A 24,571-nucleotide genomic window follows, 5' to 3' on the forward strand; every position below is an offset into this window, starting at 1 on the left:
AAATCTTCAGTCCCTTATTGGCTACTGGCCGCGGCGCCTGCCGGGAAATGCAGTCCGGATTTGGGGCACGAGGGGCAAAAGGAGGAAGAGGCTCGTCGGCTGGGCGAGGAGGAGGGGCCGGAAAGAGAACCAGAAAAGTGAGCAGCCCGGAGGAGTCTAGACAAGAAATGAGACTGCAGGCGATAAAGGCAGAAGGACAGGAGGGAATGATGAGAGCAAAAAAATGAAACAAAACCAGCAAACAGAGAAAACAAGTTAAAGGTAGGGCCTGTGAGGTAAAATTGTGCTCGTGTGTGTTACTTATTAAATAACAGCACATATTAAACACCACATGGGACTCCTCAGTGACATTGCTATACAATACCTAAGTGTTACAAATAACCTACAAACGAATGTTTGGTTAAGACGACCGGGAAAGAGTATAACAGTTTATGTGCCTCCTTGTCTGTCTTCTGTCCGCCAGCTGTCAGAGAAGAGCTGCCTATTCCACATGGGTCTGCGTCTGGACACCATGGCAGGAATTTCAGACTTGAGCCATGGGGGCAGTCTCCCTTTCAGACATATATGTTTCAGCATGATGCCCCCCCCCCCCCAAACACACACGCTCCCCATTGCAAACATTAGAAGGCCTTGGAGGCATCTCGTTCACTGTGAGGAAGCACTGACCTCCCTAATGGGCACCGGCCCCGCATGCCTTCTTCCTGCTCGATCTGCGGGCCCGGAGGCTTGTGGGTAACCACGAGGACGTCAGAGCTGACTGTACCCTGCACCCCGAGGGACCCAGAGGGCTCGGTGCCCGTCACGTGCCTGGGCCCTCTACTGCTCGCTGCCAGATTTTCCCTCCGAGGGATGTGAGGTCATTTGTCCTAGACAGTTCACGCAAGAACGAGCGGAAGAAAAGGGAGTCAAAATTCTCTGTAACCCTCTAACCCTCCACATCCAAGGAAATTTATGTTAAACAATAGAAGGTCTTGGAGATGTGACACAGTAAATTGGTCTTGCAGGAGGGTGCAGATTTGGTGGTATTTCCTGGGTATTGTTAATAACTAAAACGTTGCAGTACAGAGAATGTACAAACAAGCAGCAATCAAATGAGGAAACCAAAACTCTGCTCTCTGTTCTGGGAATAAAAAGCCGTATCACTACTAGGCATTATACTCTCCATGGACGTTTATAGTGCTGGATCTATTTGGTACTGTTACAAGAAATTTCTGGTATCTTTATCTTTAAAGACAAATAAAAGATTCTTACAGATCAATTATTGTAATGATTAGTTTTTAAAAACACAACCCTGTTAATATTAAGGATGATAATTCAGAATTAGCATTCCCAGTACTATTCATTAAACATTTCTAAATCTGTTTGTGTAGTACCTATGCTTTGTGAAATAGCAAAAGGTAAAGGAATTAATATAAGCGCGTTTTTGTTTGTTTTATACGTCTTCTTGGAACACAGACCTCCAAAGGGCAGGTCTTGAGCTTATTTAAGTTTGATTCTATCTCCTGGGAAGAGAGGTTAAATTAGTCTTTTTTCCCTCCTGTGATCCTTTCTACCTCCATCCTTCTTTTCCAACCTTCCCATGTTTACCTTGTTTTGTGGATAAACTGTTGCCTTCACCTGACACCTGGATTTTCCTCTTGAGGAGAATCTGGTAAATTGTCCCCTGAGATTTTATTTTAATTTGCTTCTAAAACTATGCTGACAAGAGTTTAAAACTAATGTGAAGTAGATGCATTGTCTCTTCCTGCAAAACATTACAAAATACATTGTTAATAATATTTGATCTGGAGCCATATTTAGAGAAGTGGCCATTAAAAACAATAATTTACCTTTTTAGCATCTAATATCTTCTGAGGTTCAGAACATGCTTTCTCTTCTTCACAGAAAATGAGCAAACAAGTCATTAAGACAGCAATCTAACACAATTCTCAGGGCCAGAGTTATGAAGAAATTTGTTTTGTTTCTTTTTGTAGATTATATCTAAAACCTCCTTACGTGATAAATCGTTTATCCTGAAAGTCAAAAAATCACCGTCCTAATAACAGAAGGCAGACACTGCTTTGAACAAACGGATTTCAATAAGAAAGATTCTTAACCCTTCTCTCTTCAGGATAGGATTGCTGACATGGCCGTGGTAGAAAAATCTAGCTCATCTTTCAAATACTGGTCTTGGAATTGTTCATCTGGTTTATGAATACTTAATGGTTTCAACTGTGCCTGGTTGTAAGTGAATACAATGCATGAATAAGAATATTTCTCGGTATAAAATGTCTCCCAGGGAATTGAAAGGAGTATTTTTGCATCCTTTATGATCTTTTCCAGAAAAGTACAGGTACATGGTAGTGCAGTGATTAATTTATGATAGTAATGTAAAAATTATACTACCTATCCTTTTAGAGCTCAAAATTGACCATCAGGAATTTCCAGGGAAGGAAAGGTAAAAAGACCAAAACCTTTGTAGATTTTGTTAATTCTAGTAAACGTAGACTGTGAAGTGAAACCTTTTTGTGCAAAGTTGGGCATCAGACATGCACAAAGGGCCCTCTAGTGGCCAAATTGAAAATTAAACAACAGTTGATTCATTTAGTTATTAGCTGAAAAATACTTTGCGAATTAAAAGCAGCCTTCATTTAAAAAAAACTTGAATTTTAATACCCGCCATCTTTCATTCTTACAAATGTGCGGCCCAGATGGGTCAAGTCCGCGGGCAGCACACATGTTAAAAGAAGTGTTCTCCGTGAGAAAGCTATTCCCTTGGTATCTGGTGTTCAAGTAGAGCTACTAAAAATTTTGTCTTCCTTCTAGAGCCAGCCAGATAAAATGGACGGATAGAGATGACTGGGGAGCGAGAACATTTCTAGATCTTTCACTTCCCCAAAATGGCTCAGTTCCCCATCCTAGGAATCGAAGTGTCCCCCAGACCTGTGTCACCGCCTATGTCACCGCACAGCTACAATAATACATTTTAAATGTTGAGATTTCTACAGAAAGTACTGGTCATAAACAATACCTGTTAAGAGAACATTTATAAAGCCATTTCTTTAGTAGAATTCAGATTGCCATCTGAAGATTTCACAGCATTCCAGTCTTGGGCCCTGAAGAAGGGAGAGGAATGTTTTCCTTTTCATTCCCGCCCTTTCTGCCACTCTCTCTCCCACTGCTCCCCCCACGCAGTTGCGCAGTTGGAAGGGGCGGAGGAGGGAAATACATGAAAGTGATGTAATTCGTGACTCCTAGAGGGTTACCATAGCTACTATCTGGCATATTACGCTATCGGTAGGGTAAGAGCTTCTTTAATGTAGCTTTCAATGAAGGGTTTTCGGAGAGGGTTAGTCCATAACCTACATACAGTGTTGAACAAGCAGAAAAAGGTCAGTCTTGGGCTCTCCAGCACAGACTCTCCTTAAACTAAACCCAGTAGGGAAATAAATCATTTCGCTGGTGGGAACCAGGACCTTGCTGCCCCCAGGGCCGCCAGCGCGAAGGCTGCCCTCGTTCCCCAGCATTTGACAGCCCATTGGTGGGTGGTGTCGTCACTCAGAGTGACGTCACCAGTGAGGAAAGAAGTGGAGCCATAGAGACTAGGCCTCGGGCCCTTCTAGCTTGGGGATGGGGGAGATCGGGAAGGAACCGGAGGACTAAGGCAGCCGTTCCGGGGAGCCGGCCACAGGAGGTAGGGGTGGGCGGGTCAAATCCTCAGGCTGTGCCTGGAGGGACCGTGCCTGCCTGTTTTCCTGCGGAGCGGAGCGCGCTTCCTCAGCATCTTGCTCCTCCCATCAGCGCTCAGTTTTCCCAACATCTTCCAGTTGCCCACAGCGCTCTCCTCAGCCCTTGACCTCGTTCCCTCGCCCGCCCAACAACTTTGGAGCTCAGCCTCCATTCACCCTCCTTCCGTGCTTTGCTTCCTCCTTTTTCTTCCGTACCCCGCGCCCTGCTTCTGGCCTACCTTCCATAAACTCGGATCACCAACAAGGTGCGTCGTCCCAGTGCCTACACCACCCCCGCACCGAAATACAAAGAAACAGCCCCACGCCCCACCCCCAGGCCCGACCACGGTAAACACAGTCCATAAACACAGCGCGCACAAAAGCCACAGGCAGAGGAAGCCGAGGGCGCGTTTTCCCCGGGTGCCGTCAAGTGCCGGAAGTGAAGGTATCCGGGGAGCCTGCAGCCCCCGCACGTGTGGGCGTGGGCGGTGCGTAAGCGCAGGCGGAGCACGTCGCCGGCCCCGCCCGCCTGGGAACGGTTGACCGCGGGCCTGGCTAGAGTGTCAGGCGGGCAAGAGAACGGCTTGACCGCGGGAAGGGGTCAGGTCTCCCTCCAACATGAGACCACCCGCCCTTAGTTTAGGTTCAGATGTTCCAAAGTATTATTTGAACTCTTGATCAGAATGTCAGCTCTGTGGTTGAGGTTTCCGTTCAGGAGAGACCCTGGTACTTCCCTCCCAGCTGCAGGAAAGCAGAGTTGACACTTTAAGATACTAAGCTCGTTCCTGTCCTTGGCTGAAAAGCGCCACCGGATGGAGAAAGGTTTTGGTAAATTACTTGAAGTTATAAAGCTGAGTTTGGACGTTTTGGAGAATGACTAGCACAAAAGCGGTTTACCTCGACTTGACAATAGGTACCGCGTGTATCCTCACTGCTATGTAATGAGATTAGTGAGTAATTTCAATCTTTAAAGTTTAGGGCAACTTGGCTAAGTATGGAAAAAAAGCTAATTGAAAACAAATCGAGGATATTTATTTTCTACCTATATTTTTAGGTTACTAATAGGTGTGTCTGGCTCAGCTTCTTGAGTACTTTGGCAACCACTCAAGTAGATTACTAGGTACTATTGACCAGAAATCAAAATGTCTTTGAAGACCATATCACCATCATGAACATCATCATATTTATAGGTCATTTCTATCTGTTGGGATCCCAAAGTACCATTCTCAAATCCATGAATCCAATCTATTCATGATTGTTGGAAATGAACTTGACAGAGATTTCACACCTTGAATAGAATATGCAAATATTTTACCCTTGCAATTGTTAAAAACACTTAAATCCTGATATCTTTATAATGATGTGTTTTTAAAATACTGAATTGTTTACTTCTTCCTTCTGCCTAGGTCCCTATGTTGGCTAGTTGAGACAAATATAAATATGGCCTTCTACAATTATACTACATTTTTAGCTATTGCCCGAACGAGGTAAGCCTTGGAATTTCTTCCCTCTTCCCAATATTTGTATGAACCTTATGCTTCTAGATGGAAAAGATATATGTAAATGGATAGGCTTAGTACACAATTAAAGCTTTGTTGGTTTTAACTCTGTTGGTTTTTAGGAAGCTGACATTTTAATGTATTTAAACATCCCAAATTTTCTGTATGCTTTAGAACTCAGGCTGAGTAATTTTGTAGATGTGTAGTACAGGTAAGACAGAAGATAGAATGGTGTTAGAGTGACACCTCTGTAATTGATGAATGTGACAAGAGGCTCTTAGATATAGCAAGGAGTAAAATGGCTGGCAAACACGTCAGTCCTAGGGCCTGTACCTGCAAAGTCTATTATCATTTATTCCAAAGAATATTCACTGAGAACTTACTATGTGCCAGATACATTGTACATTTTCCCTTTTGGCCATTCAAAAAGTGTTTTATCTTGTCGTGCTTGAAAAACAAAGACTGGACAAGGCCATCTCTTTGCCAAAAGCTCTTTGCCAGGAATTTCTTTGCCTACGTGATCTTATTTTTATTTTCAAACAATCTGATGTGCTAGTTAACTGAAGATTGTGAGCTGTTGCAAAACTAGAATGTAGAGATCCCTGGCTGGGGTTCCCAATTCTAGTTCTTATTCCTAATGTTCTTTGAGAATCTTAGATAAAGGTGCGTTTTGGCTGTAAGTGCCTCTCATTTGAGGGAGTCCATGGGCACAGCATGGACAAGGCAGTATTATGTGATTGGTTAACCCCCAAGAGACCATGAAGTTTCTTCAAACAATATTCCTGTTGAGTAGCTGAAAACACAAGTCTTCTACCTGTTTTATGATAATAGAGACAGAACTTTCAAACATAATCCCTGGCAGGAAAATGTTTGCTGTTAGATTTTTTTAAATGAATAGTTGCAGAGTTTCTAACTTCTCATATTAGAAGTTTATAACTTCTAATATAATGCTTCTTAGCAATTAATTTATTACTATTTCTCCTAGAGTATATTATTCAACCATAAAGCATACTGTTCAACTGGGGTAAAAAGTTATCTTTCATTCACTAATGAATACCACCTGATTGTTTTATTTTAACCAGATATAGTATCTATTTCTTTAACTTTTAAGTTTGTAATAATTTGTGCTCAACTCAGAGGATGTTGCTCTTTATTCCAGATTCCCTAGCCATTTTGTCCATCCTACCTGCTCTTCTTATTCCCCATCACTTGCATTTCTTCACTTGCCAGATTCCTACTTAACATATATGAAGAACTGTGGAAGCAAGAAGTACTGCTTTCCTAGTCAGTCAGGCAATAAAGTACTTCACTTACGAACTAGGATAATACAAAAGCTGCACACATCAGCTTGCTGGCTACAAGAGGTCCCTGGTAAACCTCCGCTGGAGCAAACCCCCAAAAAGCCACAGGTGACAAGCCCTCAGCCCACAAAAGAAACGGGCACGAAGACTAAGGAAGAAAAGCAATCTTATACACAAAAAATTATGGATGAACTTAAATATTATTACAATGGATTCTATTTGCTTTGGATTGACACCAAAGTTGCTGCCAGAATGGTTTGGAGGCTGTTGCATGGACAGGTGCTGACCAGACGAGAGAGACGAAGGGTAGGCAAGAATCACGTTTGAGAAAGGAAATGTAAAGTTAAAATGAACTATTTAGAAATGAAATTTTAAACTCAACTTAAAATTCATTTTAAAAATCCCAAAGTAGGAATACTAGCTGATATAATGAACCAGGATTTCTTACTGAGTTTCATACTTGTCTGCAACTGACTTGCTGTACCACTTTAGGCAAAATTCTTAAAATTTGTATATATTTGCCTATAGAATGGTTATAATAGTGTTTTCTAATTTCTCCAAGGAGTTAGGAGGCTGCAGGTTTGATCTGTACACATGAAGTACAGACTATTGTTAATATATTAAGTATATACATTTTAAAAACCAACTTTAACAGATGCTAAGTTGTTAAAGTACGGACCCCTAAGTTACATGAAAGGTAAGAGATACCAGTAATATGTTTTGAAAGCCGTAGATTTCCTTGAGGATATCCCATAAATATTACTTCAGAAATATGGAAAAAAGAGGAAACCCCCCCTTTCCATTTTATAAACAGGTGCAGAGAATGTCTTGTGGTGTTTTTTTTTAAGATTTTATTGGGGAAGGGAAACAGAACTTTATTGGGGGACAGTGTGTACTTTCAGGCCTTTTTTCCAAGTCAAGTTGTTGTCCTTTCAATCTTAGTTGTGGAGGTTGCCGTTCAGCTTCAAGTTGTTGTCCTTTCAGTCTTAGTTGTGGAGGGCGCAGCTCAGCTCCAGGTTCCTAGTTGCAGGGGGCGCAGCCCACTATCCCTTGCGGGACTCGAGGAGTTGAACCGGCAACCTTGTGGTTGAGAGGACGTGCTCCAACCAACTGAGCCATCCAGGAGGCAGCTCAGCTCAAGGTGCTGTGTTCAATATTAGTTGCAGGGGGCGCTGCCCACCATCCCTTGCGGGACTCGAGGAGTTGAACCGGCAACCTTATGGTTGAGAGCCCACTGGCCCATGTGGGAATTGAACTGGCAGCCTTCAGAGTTAGGAGCATGGAGCTCTAACAGCCTGAGCCACCAGGCCGGCCCCTTACTTGTGTTTTTAATACTTTAAGAACCAAAGTAGGGTTTTTAGTTTTTTTGTTTGGGGTGTGTCCTAAAATAATGAATATTGCATATGCATTTAATTCTTTAGCTATTGAGGACTTGTGCTGACTTCTTCCGCCTGGTTCCATTTGCGGTATTCATAATTGTACCCTTCATGGAATTCTTATTACCAGTGTTTGTGAAACTCCTCCCAGAGATGTTGCCATCAACTTTTGAAAGTGAATCCAAAAAGGTATGTAGGATTTCTTAACTTTTTTTTCAGAATGTTTATGAGAGTTTATTTGAGCAAAAACTGACAAAATATGCCAGGGAACAAGATCTCAAATGCTCCCAGATTTTTAAAACTTAAAAAAAAATAAAAATTAGTCGACGTATTTTTTTAGAGCATTTTTTACGTTTACAGAAAAATTAAGCAGGAAGTACAGAGAATCTCCAGATATCCCTTCCCCCCATTACCCCTATTACTAACCTCTTGCATTAGTGTGGTTCATTTGTTACAACTGAAAAACCAATATCTATATGTTATTATTAAGTAAAGCTCATACTTTACATTAGGGTTCACTCTTTGTGTTATATAGTTTTATGGGTCTTGACAAATGTGTAATGTCATGTATCTATCATCACAGTGTGCTACTGCCCTAAAAATTCACTGAGCTTCACCTGTTTGTCCCTCCTCCCTCTTCCCTCAACCTGTGGCAACTGTTGATCTTTTTACTGTCTCTATAGTTTTGCCTTTTCCAGAATGTCATATAGTTGGAATCATACAGTATGTAGTCTTTTCAGACTGACTTCTTTTACTTAGCAATATGCGTTTAAGTTTCCTTCGTGTCTTTTCCTGGTTCATTTCTTTCTGTCACTGCATAATATTGCATTGTATGGCTGCACCACAGTTTATCCATTTGCCTATTTGAAGACAATTATGGATAAAGCTGCTAAAAATATCCACGTGCAGGTTTTTGTGTGGACATAACCTTTCAAGTCATTTGGGTAAATACCTAAGAGAGCAATTGCGGGTTTGTATGGTAAGACTATGTTTAGTTCTGTAAGAAATTGGTAAACTGTCTTCCAAAGTGGCTGTACCATTTTGCATCCCCACCAGCAATGAATGAGGGTGCCTGTTGCTCCACATCTTCATCAGCATTTGGTGGTGTTAGTGCTATGAATATGAGCCATTTTAGGAGGTATGCAGTGCTCTCTTTATTCTGTTATGACACAGGACGCTGAGCACCTTTTCATATGCTTATGTGTCATCTGTCTATATTCTTTGCGGAGGTGTGTTCAAATCTTTTGCTCACTTTTTTTAAAATTTAAAAACAATTTTATTCATTTTAAAGCAATACAATTCATTGTAAAATAAATTTGAGTACGCATATAAGCAAAATGGAAAACAAAATTTACTCACAATCCCATCACACATCAACAATCACAGTTAACATTTTGATATCTCTCCTGCCAGTGTTCTCTTTATGTATGTTTTTGCAAATAATGTAACTTAACTCTCAATTGCTTTTCAAGTTCTTTTTCATTCAGTAACACCTTGTATATCTTACCTTTTGTCATCAAGCATCAATGTGCATTTTAATTACTGATTATTATTGTGAGGCTTTATTTTGCTCACTTTTTAATGGGGTTCATTTTCTTACTGTTGAGATTTAAGAGTTATTTGTATATTTTTGGATACAAATCCTTTATCAGATATGTGTTTTACAAATACTGGGGGTGCCAAAAAATGTATACATATTTTTAAAGGTGTTATCTTAAAACGTGTATACATTTTTTTTGGCACCCTCTGTATTTTCTCCCAGACTGTGGCTTGTCTTTTCGTTCTCTTAACTGTGTCTTTCATAGAGCAAGTGTTTTTAATTTTAATGAAGTACAACTTACTGATTTTTTTCTTTCTTGGATCATGCTTTTGATGTTATATCTAAAAACTCATTGTCAAACTCAAAGTCACCTAGATTTTCTCCTAGGTGTTTTAGAGTTTTGAGTTTTACATTTAAGCATGATCCATTTTGAATTAACTTTTAAGAAAGGTTTAACATGAGTGTCAAGAATTTTTTATTTTTGCATGTGGATATCCAGTTTTTCCATCACCATTTGTTGAAAAAAAACTCTCTCTTCTCCATTGAACTTCAACTCGTTTTTAAGTGATGAAAAATAAAGCAAACATAAATCAACTGTTACTGCAGTGCCTAGTTGAACACTAGGCATGATTTATTCAGCCAGATGGACTGTTTAATGCTTATGAGTAGTTCCTGCGAAGAGGGGTGCTCATTTGATAGTTACTGTGGAGGTGACAGGCTAGAAAACCAAGGTAGCGCCTTTATTCTGTTTATATCTTCATACCATGCTCTACTAGACAGTGGTGTGAAGATATGAACACAATATTACAAGAGGACAAAGAGGGTAACTTTTAAATCAGATTGGGAAATGTTTCACAGAAGATGTAACTATGAAACTGAGATTTAAAGAGTGGTAGAATTTTGACACAGTATTTGAAAGGTGTTCTGGATGGAAAGAATTACACTTAGAATGGCTTAATGGTATAAAACAGTATGATATAACCAGGGACCACTGATTGGTTCTTTATATTTGGGATACGAGGGCATCAATGGCAGAAGATAAGATCTTCTCATCTTATGTTGATGTGTTGGGTCAAGTTGGAAAGCATCTACCACCCTAAGAATTTAGACTTTACCTTTGACAGTGGTAAATAATGGAAGGTAAATTTCAGCAGAGGGTGGGTAGCATGATTAGATCTGTGTTTTAGAAAAATAATTTTGCTGGCAGGAAGGATTGAAGAGGATAGAGACAAGGGAGGGAAATCAGCCGAATGCTGTTGCATTAGCATGAGAGAAATGACGAAGCCTAAATTAAGAACATGGCATTAGAAATAAAAACTTGAATACAGATTTGAGATACACTTAAGGGGTAGAATCAAACTGCAATATTTAACTGCCTGGCAGTGGTTTAATTTCCTTACATTAACAGTAATCAGTATCTAGAATTAATACAATGGCATTCCAAGGAAAGTGTTAGTGAATGCAGGAAGATGGGGGAATAGAGGAGGTGTTTTATCTAAATATTCCTCTTTCCTCGACACTACTCATTCCCTGAACATACATATGTACACACACATCGTGGCCATGGGCCTGGAAAATACTTTCTTGTTTCTTTGTTCCATGAAAAGAGAGAGAGCAAGCCAACGACAGTGCTAGCTTTCTGTCTACATCAGATCGCAGTACTATGCATTTCTCTTTCATTGCACCTCCATTATACTCTTACGTTAATTTGTGGGATCAGTGGATTATCATTAGTCACTAATGTTTGTTTCTCCCGTTAGCCTAGAAGTTCCATGAGGGCAGGAATTCATATCTGTTTTTGCTCACTTTATCTCCAGCTCCTAGCTCGTGGTAGATGCTCTGTAAATGGATGGATATGGATATAGATGAATGAAATGGATGATTAAATGGGTTCTAATCGCGGCATTTCCATTGTGCGATTTTTTTTTTGGCTGAGTCTCCCCCACCCCTTTCTTCCACCTCACCCACCCCCTCCAGTTGAAGCCGTTATTTCTCAGTCTAGTTGTGCAGGACACAGCTCCCTGTATTATGCACACAGTAGCCCACGGGCAGCCCACAGCAGCCCGCAGCTCATGCCAACCTCCAAGCTGCTCACCGCAGCACAGCTCCAGGGAGAACTGTTGTTCACAATCTTAGCTGTAGAGGGCGCAGCTCACTGCCCCTATGTGGAAATCGAACCAGCAGCCTTCCCTGTGGGCGCTACAACCCCCTGAGCCACCTACCCAGCCCCTGGTTGAGTCTTTTAAAATCTCTCTAAAAACTAATGATTGCTATCATTGGGTGATCATTAGAGTCTTTTGGGCAGCTTAAAAAATATGTATCTATATCACTATAGATATCTATATCTATTACTGTTTCACTCCATCCCCGAGTCCTGACTGTAGTTATTTTGAAAATGGTTCCGTACTGCATTTCTGATGATGAACAAGGATTTAGAAATTATGGGCAACATAGTGTCTTAAGAGTATACACTTAATTGTCTTCTGTGTAGTACTTTGTTCATATGTTGTAGCCCTTAACTCATTGTATTGTAATAAGTTGTGTTGTTTTACATTACTTAAACTGTAGCTACTTTGCATAGAGTTAATTTCCTAGTTATCCTTATTTGTGACCCAAGCAAAATCCAGGGCTTAACTAGCAGCCTAGAAGGTTTGCATCAGGTTAAGAAATTAGTATCTCATTCTAATTAATGATACAGCCTCCCATTCAGGGGACATTTTGGTTCTATCAAATATTTATGGTCATTGTATTAGTGAGAAAAGGTAAGATTAAGGAGACAAGTTGCGAATAGAGGCACTTTTTATTTGCTCTGGTTCTCACAAAACCCATTCAACTAAGTATGAAAGTAATATTAACATATGAAATAGGGATGAACAATAACAAAGTGACAGTGATTTTTCTCTCATCTTTGTCTACCAAGTTGTAATCATGAAGGATTGATTAACTTTTTCCTCTTCTATTATTAAGGAAGAAAAACAGAAAATGAAAATGGCTGCAAAGTTGGAACTAGCAAAATTTCTTCAAGAAACGATCACAGAAATGGCAAGGAGGAACAGGGCCAACCTGGGAGATGCCTCTACCCAGTTCTCAGCCTATGTCAAACAGGTGTCAGTCTTTCATATAATACCAAACAACTTCTGGGCTGGGAGTTACATGAAAAATGCATGTCACCATGGGTCTTCCAAATTGTTCACAATCTCTGAATTTGAAAATCTAAGTTATATACATACAATATTGCAAGCATTGATAGTAGTTTGCAGAAATATCTATCTTAAAGCAACCATTGTGCTAAAGACATTGATAATTTCTTGGAAAAAACAGTAAAATTAAACTTTTGAACTACTTCTGATTGCTTCAGTCTGACTTCAAACAGATTTCTTTCCTCTTCTTTGTACTACAGGGCCCATTTCCAAACATAAGATAGAATCCATAAATGCTTTGATGTGTCTTTCAAATAGTCTACTGACTGGGAAGGCTAAATGAAGTAGGAAACACATTTTAATTAGCCTTTTTGTCCCACTGCCTAGGTTCAGACAGGCCACAAGCCCAGCACAAAGGAGATAGTTCGTTTTTCCAAACTATTTGAGGATCAGCTCACCCTGGAGCACTTAGATCGACCTCAGCTGGTTGCCCTTTGCAAACTGCTGGAATTGCAGTCCTTTGGAACCAACAATTTGCTCCGCTTTCAGCTCCTGATGAGACTGAAGTCTATAAAAGCAGATGATGAAGTAAGAGCTTAACTATAGCTGTAGAGAATTAGCGAGACATTGGGAGATATGCCTTGGGTGGCTCAGAGATGAAGTGCAGTATCTTCTGTTAGTAGGTCTGCTCATGGACCCGTTCTGGCAAAATGAGTCGTTTAAACAACTGTTACCATGACAACCTGAACCTTGCTTACTCATTTTAGGAGTTGTTTGTCGTACGCTGACCCATTTTCTTGAGAAGGCCATCATAAGCAGTTAGTAATTTGGATGATTTAGCTGGGACTAATCTAAAGCAGTTAGGACCCCCTGGGAAGGAACAGCAGCTCAGTAGATTCCTGAGTCTGCTACTGGCAAGGACAGTGCTGTACCCCCACACCTCTGCTCCCCTCCCATGGAGCTGCTGCCAAAGTAAATATGCTGCTGGGTGAGTTTGCCTGGTAAGAAGGGGTGGCAACGCATAATGCAGGGAGGGAAAGCAGAGCCTAGACATGGAAGAAAGGCTCCGTTTGGCCTATAACTGCTAATTGGACTTCTTTAAAGAAAGGAAAGAATCTTTCTTGAATCTGAATCAGCTGCTCGCAAGCATTCTGCCTGAGGGAGCAGGATTCCCAGAACTGGGAAGCATAGTCCCATCGGACCCATTTAGAACTTTGGAACAAACAATGCTGGTTCCAGAAGTACCACTGTTTTGGGTCACGCTAAGCAGAAATTTTTGTTTATTGATGGAGTTTTGTGAACCAGAGAGTTAGGGCCATTCTGAGGTTGGTGGTAGGGGGATAGTGGGGAAAGAATACTACTGGGACATGCAGCAAATGGTGCATTGAAAGCTTTTCAAGTGAAATGTTTTTTAAATGAATCCTGACACTGCCATGAAAGAGAAGAGTAGAGATGTCACAAGCAGGTGAACTGCAAATCAAGAGGGGAAATAATTACTTTGGTGACAGAATGTTGGAGAGAGGTTATGTAAATAGCTCTAATATTATTAATACCTGTTGGCAGGATTCCCTCTATCTCAGCTGCTGCACCTTCCTAAGTCACCTTGTTGTTTTAGGCTCTGGGCCTTTGCAGTAGTCAGTGCAGGGGATAAAATGTGAAAGCATCAGATCCTCTGTCTCCCCCGATTTGTTGGAATTTAGGGATTAGGTAAAATCAGAACCAGAAGATCCACTACCATTCCTTATATTTCTTTCAGGTAATTGCCAAAGAAGGGGTGAATGCTTTGAGTGTATCAGAGCTACAAGCTGCTTGTAGGGCCCGAGGGATGAGATCACTGGGTCTCACTGAGGAACAACTGAGACAACAGCTCAGAGAGGCAAGTAGCAGCTTTCCTGGGCCCTTTTCACTTGAACCCTTGCCCCTACAATTTGCAGACCTCATTTTGTGATTTCTTCTTGGCAAGTGAAACATCGTACCTAGTTTGCCTTATTTAAATTGAGCAGTGGGATGCTGGAAGAACTCGTTTTATTTTTGACTGAGACTGGGTACTGTATTAGTTTTCTATTGATGCATAACAAGTGATCACAAACTTATTGGCTTAAAACAACACCCATTAATTAGCTCAGGGTCCTGTAGGTCAGAACTGCAGACTATGTTTCTTTCTGGAGGCTGTGAGGAAAGATTACTTCCAAGCTCGTTCAGTTTGTTGGCTGAATTTAGTTCCTTGCAGCTGCAGGACTGTGGTCCTTGTTTCCTCCCTGGCTGTCAGCCCTGGGCTGCTCTCTGTCCTGGAGGCCACCTGCATCTGCAAAGCTAGCAGTGGAGAACTTCTCACATGCCAGACCACCTCCTCCGTGCTGCAAATCTCAGACTTCCCTTGTTTTTGATCTCTAGCTCCAGATTTAAAGGTCTCATGTGATTACATGAGACCCATCTGGGTAATCCTCCTACCCTAAGGTCAGCTGACTTGGGACCCTAATTACATCTGCAAAAGCAGCACACCTAGCTTAGCATTTGATTGAATAATTGGGAGAAGGCATGGGTACATAAGGGAATCTCAAGGACACCGTAGAATTTTGCCTACTCCAGGTATTGTAAGGGCCTGGGCAAAATCTGTAATACAAGGCCTATTATCTGTGTGGATCCATCTGGAGCTCTAATCTTGCCTGGTGGCTCACCCGATTGCTTTCCCAATTAGTGTCCCAAACCAGTGTAAAGTGTTAGCTTTGGTAACAAATGTTTAATATTGTTTCCTCAGGCAACATATTCTAACTATGAGTGTTAATGTTTTAAAACCTTAAAGGAGTAACTCCTATTAAAATTCTCATTCCTATAACAGTAAAAAGTGCCATAAAGTATACATGAATTATTTGGGGATAGGAGCCATCGTTGTGACTTTGAAACCATGGAGGTAGCTATTTTCTCTTATTTGTTGCACCTGCTCTAGTTGGAAGATTAACATTGTAGAGAGGCATTCAAATAATTTATTTTTTTGAATGTAGAGTATTATGTGGGTTCATACTGTCAAATTGCTTTCTTGAAAGGGTGTCCCACTTTACAATCCCCACTACAAGGGTGTGAAGATACTAATCCAACCATACGATATGCAAGTGGTATGTATTCAGAAAATTCTGTTAGGATACGGGCAGATATGTCATGGAAGGGGAAAATCTAAAAATGGTAAACGTGAAACATCTTAACATAAATTAAAACTATGAGATACCACATTTACCTATTATGTTGGCAAAGATCAGATTTGATAACACACCATGTTGGCGAGGCTGGAGGGAGAGGGCTCTTGTGTATTACTGGTAAAAACCTCCATAGAGGTATCTTTAAAAAAATTTAAATGCATTTACTTTGACCTAGCAATTTCACTTCTAGGGATTTAGTCTATGTTCTTGCACATGTGCAAAATGACATATATACAAGATTATCCATTGAAGCATTGTTTATAATAGCAAAAGATTACAAACAGCATAACGTTCATTAATAGGAGTATAATCAAATAAATCATCGCATTTTCATACAGTGGAATCCTTTACAGATGTTTAAAAAGGAGGCAGCTCTATATCTACTGATATAACTCAATCTGCAAGATGACATACAAGGTGACATGAAGTGTGGCCATGGATGACTTATGGCATACTTTAAAACACACCTTCTCTGGGCAGCCAGATGGCTCAGTTGGTTAGAGTGCGAGCTCTTAATAACAAGTTTGCCGGTTCAATTCCCGCATGGGATGGTGGGCTGCGCCCCCTGCAACTAAGATTGAAAAGGGTAGCTGGACTTGGAGCTGAGCTGCGCCCTCCACAACTAGACTGAAGGACAACAGCTTGGAGTTGATGGGCCCTGGAAAAACACACTGTTCCCCAATATTCCCCAATTAAAAAAACCAAACAACAACAACAAAAAAACCCCACTTTTTCTCAACCGTAGCTCACACCTGACTGACTGCACCAAGTAAGTTGAAACTTGTCACACACTGTTACTAAGGTTCAACGTGCCACTTCCCATATTAAAGATTCCTGCCTTTCCATTGGATGGCACTTGGCAGCAGCATTCACCCTATTTTTTTTTATCACACCTCATTTCAGTGAAAAAAAGCAAAGACAAAAGAGTGTGTATATGTCACTTTTTGTGTAAAGATAAAAAACATACAAATGTGTATATTTGTATATGCATGGGATTTCTCTGGAAGCTCATATAAAGGACTGGTACCAGTGATTGCTCCTAAGGAGGAAAATAAGGTAGCTAGCGAAGAGGGGTAGAACAGGCTTATTTTTATTGATTACATTTTACCTTTTGGATTTTGTCTCTTCTGCATGTATTATTGGTCTAAAAAAAATCTTTTTTTAAAGCTTGGCCAATTTGGTACTTGAAAACTTACATCTCATTTGTACTTTAATGTTTATTTCTTTGGTTATGAATGAGGCTGATTTATGCTCTAACATTATCTACTTTGTGTGTAAGAGAAGATACTTAGCTTCTTTGATCCACAATCAGTTTGAGAGTTTAATTGAACATTCTCCGACTCTGAGAGGGATCCCACTGGAGTGAGGGGGCTTGCAGGGTACAACCACTGGTGCCGACACTGTGGGGCGAGTGTCTTTATCCTCTTTATGCCAGTAGTTATCAGCATGCACCTGTGGAAGCTGTAAAACCAGGGAAGCAAATGATTGCGGGTCACATCCAGTTATAACATTCTGTGATTCTATCGTGTTTTATTTCTGTCTCATTCTCCAGTGGCAGGACCTCCACCTGAAGGAGAATGTCCCTCCTTCTCTTTTGCTCCTGTCACGAACCTTCTACCTGATAGATATGAAGCCAAAGCCAATCGAGATCCCATTAAGTGGGCAGGTAAGTAACTGGGAGCATGGAGAATCTGGATTTCCATAACTAGGGCCTCTCCACAAATGTCTTATTTCCTACTGTAGTCAGATTTGGCATTTCTTTTGGTATATGTGTTGGAATTTGGCCCAAATGGCTTTAAAAATCTTTTTTAAATTCCTGAAAAAAATCAAAGCAAATCACTGAAACTACCTCTAGCTATTAGGGCTGTTACGTCCTTTAATCCCAGCTTGATTTAGTTTTACTAACAGGAGTCCAGTTTATTCTTTCTTCTTCACTATTTAGTCTTCATTAGTAGACTTGATTTTTTTCCCTCCACTCTTTCTCTTCTGAGACTGACTGGTTCCATTCCGTCATGTCTATTTCATTTGTCCAGATACCTATTCATTTTTAAGCAGTGAATGGCCAATCTAGAATGTAAACTTTTTGTTTTCCTTTAACTCATTAACTCATTTTCTTAATCATTTTTTTGTTGCCTTTAACTCAGCAGCATTTTTTCTCCTGGTATTTTACTGAAGAACCCAGGATTGGCCTAACCACTAGAGCATCTTGCTCAGGATCCATCAGAAAGGGCCTCTTACTTTTCTACTATGTAGTTTCATGTCTACCTCAGAAACTGCGTGGATGAGAAAGGAAAGACCATTACATAAGATGCTACACATGTGGTTTAGTAGATTAGATTTAGTACTCTGGAGTGAGGACCAACCATTTTTAATTTTGGTTATGTTGTTGACTCCTTGGACAAGCCAAGGGAAATTATATGAAGCCCAGCATAAAAATGCGCTTCATGAGACACTATCTTGCTTTCCCTTTTCATAGTTCCAGAAAGTAATCTGGCTTTGAGCTTTGTCTAGGAAGGATTCTAGGGAGACTTGGAACAACTTTGGAGCACAGACCATATTCTAAAAGGTAGGCTACTGGGTTCTTACTCTATCTTTGGTCTTTAAGACAGACCAAAGTTATTTGTCATTTTAGACTGCTGTCAGGAACAAGGAAATCTTGGAATAGCACAATGTCTCAGAGCTAAATTTGGGTTCTCAGAATTATTGTAGATGGGCATAAACTCGTTATCCAGATGTTGCTTTCTGGAATGGTTGAGAAAGACCTAAGAATTAAGGACAAAACGACAAGCTCCTAGGTATTTTATTGGTTGTTTTTTTTTAAATCCATGGTTTTAAACTTCTATTTTCCATATATAAAAAATGAGAACAAGTAGCATGCTAGATTCTGTAAAAATTTAGACATCAAATTGAATACCTGTAATTTTGGAGCTATGTAATCTTTTTCCCTCCAAAGAATATAAAGAAATTACTTATTTCCAAAGAGCAGTAATATATTTGTTTTCAAATCTAATTAATATAATTATTAAAGACAGGGTGGCTATTCCGAAATACCACCCCTTCCTTCCATTTTCCTCATGTTGCAGCTTCTATTAAGCAGCACCTACCATTTTAATAAATCAGGCAACTTTATTATTAGACACCAAAAATGATCAAGATGTCAATTTTGACCAAGTTACATCAATGCTATTAGAAACTAATAATTGAGAAATGGCACCTTTTGGTTTTTGAGACCAAGAATAGGACCAGAATTGGCAACCCAGTAGCTTGTTAATGACTGAGGATTTTAAATGCTAGAATCTAATTAAAGTGCAACTTTGGTATATTGGGTGCTCAAAACTCAAAGATAAATAATATTAAATTGCTATTTCAGGGACATATGTCATGTTACTCATAAAGGGTATACTTGGAGGAAGTTAGGGATTTAGTGGAAAGCAAATTGTGCTAGAAGGCATTGACTACTGTAGAAGTGCTTCTGAGATTCAGGAAGAGCAGAAAGCTTATGCTTATATAAAATATTTTCTCCTTCCCTAGGCTCCAAAGACAGATGTTCCTATGGAATCACCAACTTCCCCTGAATCTAAAGAGAACATGGTGGATTTAGCACCTCAACTGAAGGGTACTAAGGTTAGACCATTACTTTTCATGATTAATTACATTAAAATGAAAATAACAAGTTAATTTCTCTATTTTTAACCCCCTTAATTAAACTGAACTTCAGTGGTGTTCTTTAATAAAGCACATTTTTTGTGCAGTTTGATCTGTTTCTAAGAAAGTTCAGCATTTGGCTGTATATAATTATGTCCTATATTTTGCCTTTTGAATCTGTGCCAGAATATGAAGTAGTTGTTACAGTTTCCTGGTAGTCATGGTAGTCAATGCACATTGTTTTAAATCAGTACCCAATTCTCAGTTCTGATGTTTAAGGATGAAAAATGTATGCAACTGCCATCAGTTACATCATCACCCATACCACCATCAACACCTATTTCATTACCTAAAGGAGCCATCACTTCTGCCAAAGAAGCTGTAAGTATTATCTAGAAAAAGAAAATCCATTTCCCTCTAGTTGTTTTGTAACTATTGTTAACTATTGTAACTATTGTAAAACACTGCATAGTTCTTCTTGTCATCCAAACAGGAAGTTGTAGGCTGAACTTTAGTCATCTTATAACCACTACATTTTTAAAACTCAATTATCCAAAAGCAAAAAAAAAAAATAAAAATCAACCAATGCAGTCGTGAATCAGATCTAAATATGTTAAGTCTAGAAGCTAATTATAATATAGGCATTCTTATTTTCTTTTGTGCCAGATGGAAATAGTTCCCATATGTTGTGTATTTCACACAGGATTCATATGTCAGGAAATACTAGCAGGAAAGCAATTTAAATCTTAAGAGAAATGTGTGTAAATAAGAAATTACTTATCTATCCATTTTTCCCATTTGGGTAAAGGAATTTGGGGCAAGAGCAAAAGGCGTGGCACCAGTAAACAGTGTGGGGGTAATGGGAGAGTTGAATTGTGGAGTGAGCAGCTCAGCTGGCTCCTGAGGACCAAAGAGCACCAGTGGACAAATAGGCGGGGTAGACATCCAGGGGCCTGGCCTGGTTTGCATGTCTTTATTTTTATTACCAAGGTAAATTACAAATTCTGATTTGACTTTGTGGTCTGTCATTATTTTGATTAAGGAAGCCAAAAAGTGACTCCTAAAGAACTTACACATCTAATTGTGACTGGTACCTAAAGTCCTTATGTTTTGTATCTAGACACTCCAGGCCAAGTCACAAGAGACAACCCAGAACAACAAGGCTAGTTCGAAAGGAGCGTAAGGACTACTGGAAGAGGATGCTCACTCTCCAGCTTCCCGCCTTCAGCAATGGCATCCATACAGGGCCTCCCGGTTAACTCTGTGTCTGGTTTGAGTAGAGGATCAACCATTTAGTCCTTGGGGCAGTCCTTTGAGGCCTTGTAACCATTCCAGATGACGTCAGCAGTGAGACCAAGTTCAGACCATTTAGAAAAATATAACTGCAAAGCCCATTTCCTCTATACCATTATGTCATCCCACTAAACTTTGTGTAAAGTTCCCCCCCATACTGTTTTTAACACCTTCATATTTGTGCCCACGTCCTTTAAGGGAGGAAACTTTTTCCATAATGGAATCAGCTTAGCGCCTTAGAAACCTCTGCCTCCTATGGCTTGGTAACCTGAGTAAGAACTTGGAAACTCCAAAAACCTGACCAACTTTTTAAGAGTGATCGATCCATCAGGAGGAATAGTACCCTGAAAACCAAGTACCTTATGAGATGGAATGAGTGTATTCCCCCAGTAAGATCATTCTGGCTATAAAGAAAAAGCTTCTTGGAAAATAAAATGGGGAGTTAAACAGACTGGCAATCAAAAAGGTTTGACTGCTGCTTGGCTGTTTTGAGACATCCCCCTCTGGGCCTGCAGGAACCTGGAAGGCGGCCACAATTCTAGCACATATGGCTTTCATTAGCCACCATTTTGCTAGGAAACATAATTAAGGGTTTAAGACTTAACCATTTGTTTGGGCTGGGTGTGTTTTTCTGGGATGTTTGTCTTTCACAAACAAGACTATATGTTAGTCATAGGGATTATTCAAGCCTGATATAATCCCTGTGCTACCCAGTAACAAATATTACAGTCAGATATTTATGTTCGGTGTTTTCAGTATCGTCCATACTGAAAAAACAACCTAATAAATTGCCATGCAGCTGACCAGCTTTCTTCCCTTGGGGAGTGCTTAGCAGGGAATAGGTATCTCCACCTGTGGGTGACAAAATTAGATTACTTTCTATGAAATTGAAAGCACTTTAATAGGAATCAATTAAACCAAGTAAAACTCAAATCTCCTTGTCTGGGATCACCTAAATGAGGACTGTCATCAGCATTTCATAGCAAGGACATGTGTTTTTACGAGCTTCCTAACCCTCCTCTCCAACAGAGGACAAGCCCCACCACGTCCTGCTAATGAACTCCAGTTCCTTGAGAATGATGAATCCCTCCTATGCAGCATTTCATGGGTCTCGCCATTGGCTGAGCAAGGTGATTCACAATAAACTTCCCCACTTTTAAAATGATAGGTGTTTAATTAGTTCACATTTCAGGTGTTGACTGTGGGAAAGGGATTAGCTACTTAACTTGTTCAATCCTGTTTAAGCCAAATGATTCACAGGTACTGCTGGGCTAGTTCTGGCTTTCCCTGCGAGCCGGGTAGGAATGGTTAGGTCACGGGGCCCCTGGTCACTTTTGACCCCACTTGGCTTTCACCTGTTTTTGCTTCGTAAACAGGCATCAGAGACACTTGATACCCATCTCTCTTCCCATTCTTACGGAGCAGTCAAGGTTGTTTCTTTCTTCTCATCACTTACAGTGCTTGGCTTTTGGGTTCCATGATTGTTACATCCAGCTCCATGTTGAAACTGAGCTAGTGGTGTTCTGGTAAATGATTAACAACTAACTCTGGTGTGGGAGGGGGGCTGATTTGTAGCATTTGCAGATTCCAGTGATGTAAATACCCCCACATGGCTGACTTCAAGCTACCGACAAGATCAATGCTCAACCGAGTTGGGGAAGGGTGTACATGGCTCACCTATCCTACTCCCTACTGGAGTAACGAGACCATTAAACCTCCAGTTGTTGGGTTCATTAAGTGTATAACTTCTATGCACCAGCAGGAATATCTTGAAGGCAGTACAGTACAAGGAGTTCTAAACCGTGTTGCGTGCCAGCCAACCTAGCGAGAACTCGCCCAAGGTTGAGTCTTCCTGAACACTTGGCTTCTTGCTGACCTTCCCTCTCGCTGGCTCTCATCTGAAGGAATGGAAGACTCTGCCCGGTTGCTATGAAGTTTTCTCTTTTCCCTGCTCTCTACTCATCCCTGCAGATGGATGTGCCTCAGCTGTGCCAGCTGCTGATAATCTCAGAGTAGAATTGTAGGCATTTCCTAAAACGCAACCTCACTGGTGATGTCAGACTTGGCCTGTATCTTAGACATTGAGAATTCTGCTACAATAGAGAGGTGTTGGTGGCACTTGATATTCATGGCCCTGCACTTCTGCTGTGTCTAATTCTGTGCTTCATTACAATGTGAGTCACTTTGGTGATACTGAATACATGCTGTGATGCCAAAAGCAGGCTAAAGCTGCCAGTCACCACAGTACACACCTGCTAATGGAACTTCCAAGCCGACTGGCACATTACCTCATGTTGACTGAGATTTTGGCCTGCTGGCTCCTCCCAGTGGCCGCTGATAAACACAGTGACTTCACTGTCATTGAGATAGATTTCTTGTTTCATCTGAGGTTCAATCTTACTTACCTGAGATCAATACATTACATTAACGGTACCAAGGGGCTGATGACCCCTAGCCTATCATGATGAGAAAAGGCAGGAAGGCAGTATTGATTAATGCTGTGGTGATCCCAGGCCCTCATCTTTTACCCTCAGGAAACCAGAGATTCAGTGCCGTGACAGCACGTCATCTTCATTAGATAAACTGGATTTCTTTCCTCAGGAGACCCAATATGGTCATCTAAGTGAAATGGTCATTTCATTTTCTCTCAGGTCAATTTCACTATCTTTTATTAGACAGCCAGCTTAGTCTCTGGGGACATTCGTGGGTGATTTGAGTGGTAACACCAAAGACATCACTGTTGTAATGGTGCCTTATATTTCTCCAGCACCTCTCCTGAAGGCATAGAAAGCCCTTTATAGATTCAAGGGCCAAGGCGGAAATTATCATTACTATTTTATAAGGAAAGACACCACAATAAGGTCCCACCCCAACTTCACCCGGGAGAGCTGTCAGGTGCCGCACCTTCTTAGAGGCGAGATACTCCATGCCTCGGGCCACCTGACAGGCGCAGGATACCAGGTCCTTGGAGGACAGCTGCTCTTCGGGCTTGTGGCTGGGGTTGTAACAGTATTCCAGCCCAGGAGGCCTCCGGGCCTGCAAGTACTCCCGGAGGTTGCCCTTGGAGGCATACTCCACGATGACGTACAAAGGACCTGGTTTCAAGAGCTAAAATTCATTTCCTGGCTCTGTTTACCAAATAATACCTCTGTTAATAAACAGAAACTGTAATATGTTAACATTTGTATATTTACAGACACAAGGATAAGAGAACTAATTTACAATAGTGGCCAACATTGCAGCTGCCAAAAAATAGCTAGCTCAGAAAGGAAACTTAAAAGCAGCAATCCCATTTTCCCTACAGAAATGAAAGTGGATTGAACTCTTTTTTGTGTTCAGCAGTAATCCAGCAAAAAAAGCAAGCTTTCCTTATAGAAGCTGAGCACTAAGTTCTAAGGAGCCAGGACACACCTGGTGAGCGCAGGGATAACCAGCAGGTGGCAGAGGAAGTAAATTTCCAAGCAGCCAAAAAACAAACATTCAGAAAATTTTTTCCTTTTCCTGAGGGATGGGGTGGAGTTTGTACAATAACTATAGGATGCCAAGATCTGTGATAATCCCAACACATGCAGCCTGGTCACATGGATACAGGAAGCCTGGTGGTGGTGGTGGGGAGATGGTGAACACGAGCCGGCTGGGAAACATGAAGTAAGGGACCTGAATGTAAAACTAGTCGTAGGTGACAAGTTTTCCCTCACATAGAAGCACAGGCAAAACCACACCCACACAGAGGGGGTAGACACATATCTGGGTTTGAGTTTCTGCAGGCCCTTGTTGAATAATCCTTAGCTTTCCTCCACCTCTTTAGCTCCCCTTGGCTATTCCGAGGCAAGGTCCCAGCTCCCTCTCTGACCCTCTGACCTACCCGACCCCACC

At 40.9% G+C, this 24,571-nt stretch overlaps 2 protein-coding genes and 1 long non-coding RNA gene across 13 annotated transcripts in view; 1 reads left to right on the plus strand and 2 right to left on the minus strand.

Annotated features, from left to right (window-relative positions):
• NSD3 (nuclear receptor binding SET domain protein 3) overlaps nucleotides 1-3,137 on the minus strand; it is a 105,965-nt gene extending 102,828 nt beyond the window's left edge. The window contains exon 1 of one of the 2 annotated variants that reach the window (XM_074329632.2): nucleotides 3,011-3,137. The gene's annotated coding sequence lies outside the window, so the exon portion shown is untranslated. Of the gene's footprint in view, nucleotides 1-666; nucleotides 779-3,010 lie in introns of those variants that run through there. The other variant, XM_074329631.2, reaches the window with a different exon arrangement.
• On the plus strand, nucleotides 111-21,146 carry LETM2 (leucine zipper and EF-hand containing transmembrane protein 2). 10 transcript variants are annotated; one of them, XM_019748104.3, is made up of 11 exons: nucleotides 111-261; nucleotides 5,114-5,194; nucleotides 6,366-6,813; nucleotides 7,929-8,072; nucleotides 12,391-12,528; nucleotides 12,951-13,151; nucleotides 14,320-14,439; nucleotides 17,310-17,423; nucleotides 19,289-19,381; nucleotides 19,682-19,783; nucleotides 20,523-21,146. In XM_019748104.3, the coding sequence occupies exons 2-11, from the start codon at nucleotides 5,148-5,150 to the stop codon at nucleotides 20,583-20,585; spliced, it is 1,470 nt and encodes a 489-aa protein (XP_019603663.3). In that variant the 5' UTR covers nucleotides 111-261; nucleotides 5,114-5,147; the 3' UTR covers nucleotides 20,586-21,146. The 10 variants fall into 10 exon arrangements, with proteins under 10 accessions (XP_019603663.3, XP_074185753.2, XP_019603664.3 ...); XM_074329652.2 differs by having other exon boundaries at nucleotides 6,437-6,813; XM_019748105.3 differs by lacking the exon at nucleotides 111-261 and adding an exon at nucleotides 3,281-3,673.
• Nucleotides 12,205-24,393, minus strand: LOC141571037 (uncharacterized). The gene is made up of 2 exons (XR_012495514.2): nucleotides 23,600-24,393; nucleotides 12,205-17,218 (listed from the first exon to the last, which is right to left on the minus strand). It is a non-coding gene; the product is annotated as an uncharacterized LOC141571037 (long non-coding RNA).
• Nucleotides 24,394-24,571: the final 178 nt, after the last annotated feature.

The sequence above is a fragment of the Rhinolophus sinicus genome, chromosome 16 (assembly GCF_057876585.1).
Source record: "Rhinolophus sinicus isolate RSI-liver-muscle chromosome 16, RSI-T2T, whole genome shotgun sequence".
Lineage (NCBI taxonomy): Eukaryota > Metazoa > Chordata > Mammalia > Chiroptera > Rhinolophidae > Rhinolophus > Rhinolophus sinicus.

What these genes read in the sequence shown, in the direction of transcription:
- LETM2 (XM_019748104.3), top strand. Translation starts at nt 5,148, where the DNA reads ATGGCCTTCTACAATTATACTACATTTTTAGCTATTGCCCGAACGAG. An exon ending in TTAGCTATTGCCCGAACGAG is followed by an intron (nt 5,195 to 6,365) that starts GTAAGCCTTGGA and finishes TCTTTATTCCAG; the next exon opens with ATTCCCTAGCCATTTTGTCC. An exon ending in CCAGACGAGAGAGACGAAGG is followed by an intron (nt 6,814 to 7,928) that starts GTAGGCAAGAAT and finishes TTAATTCTTTAG; the next exon opens with CTATTGAGGACTTGTGCTGA.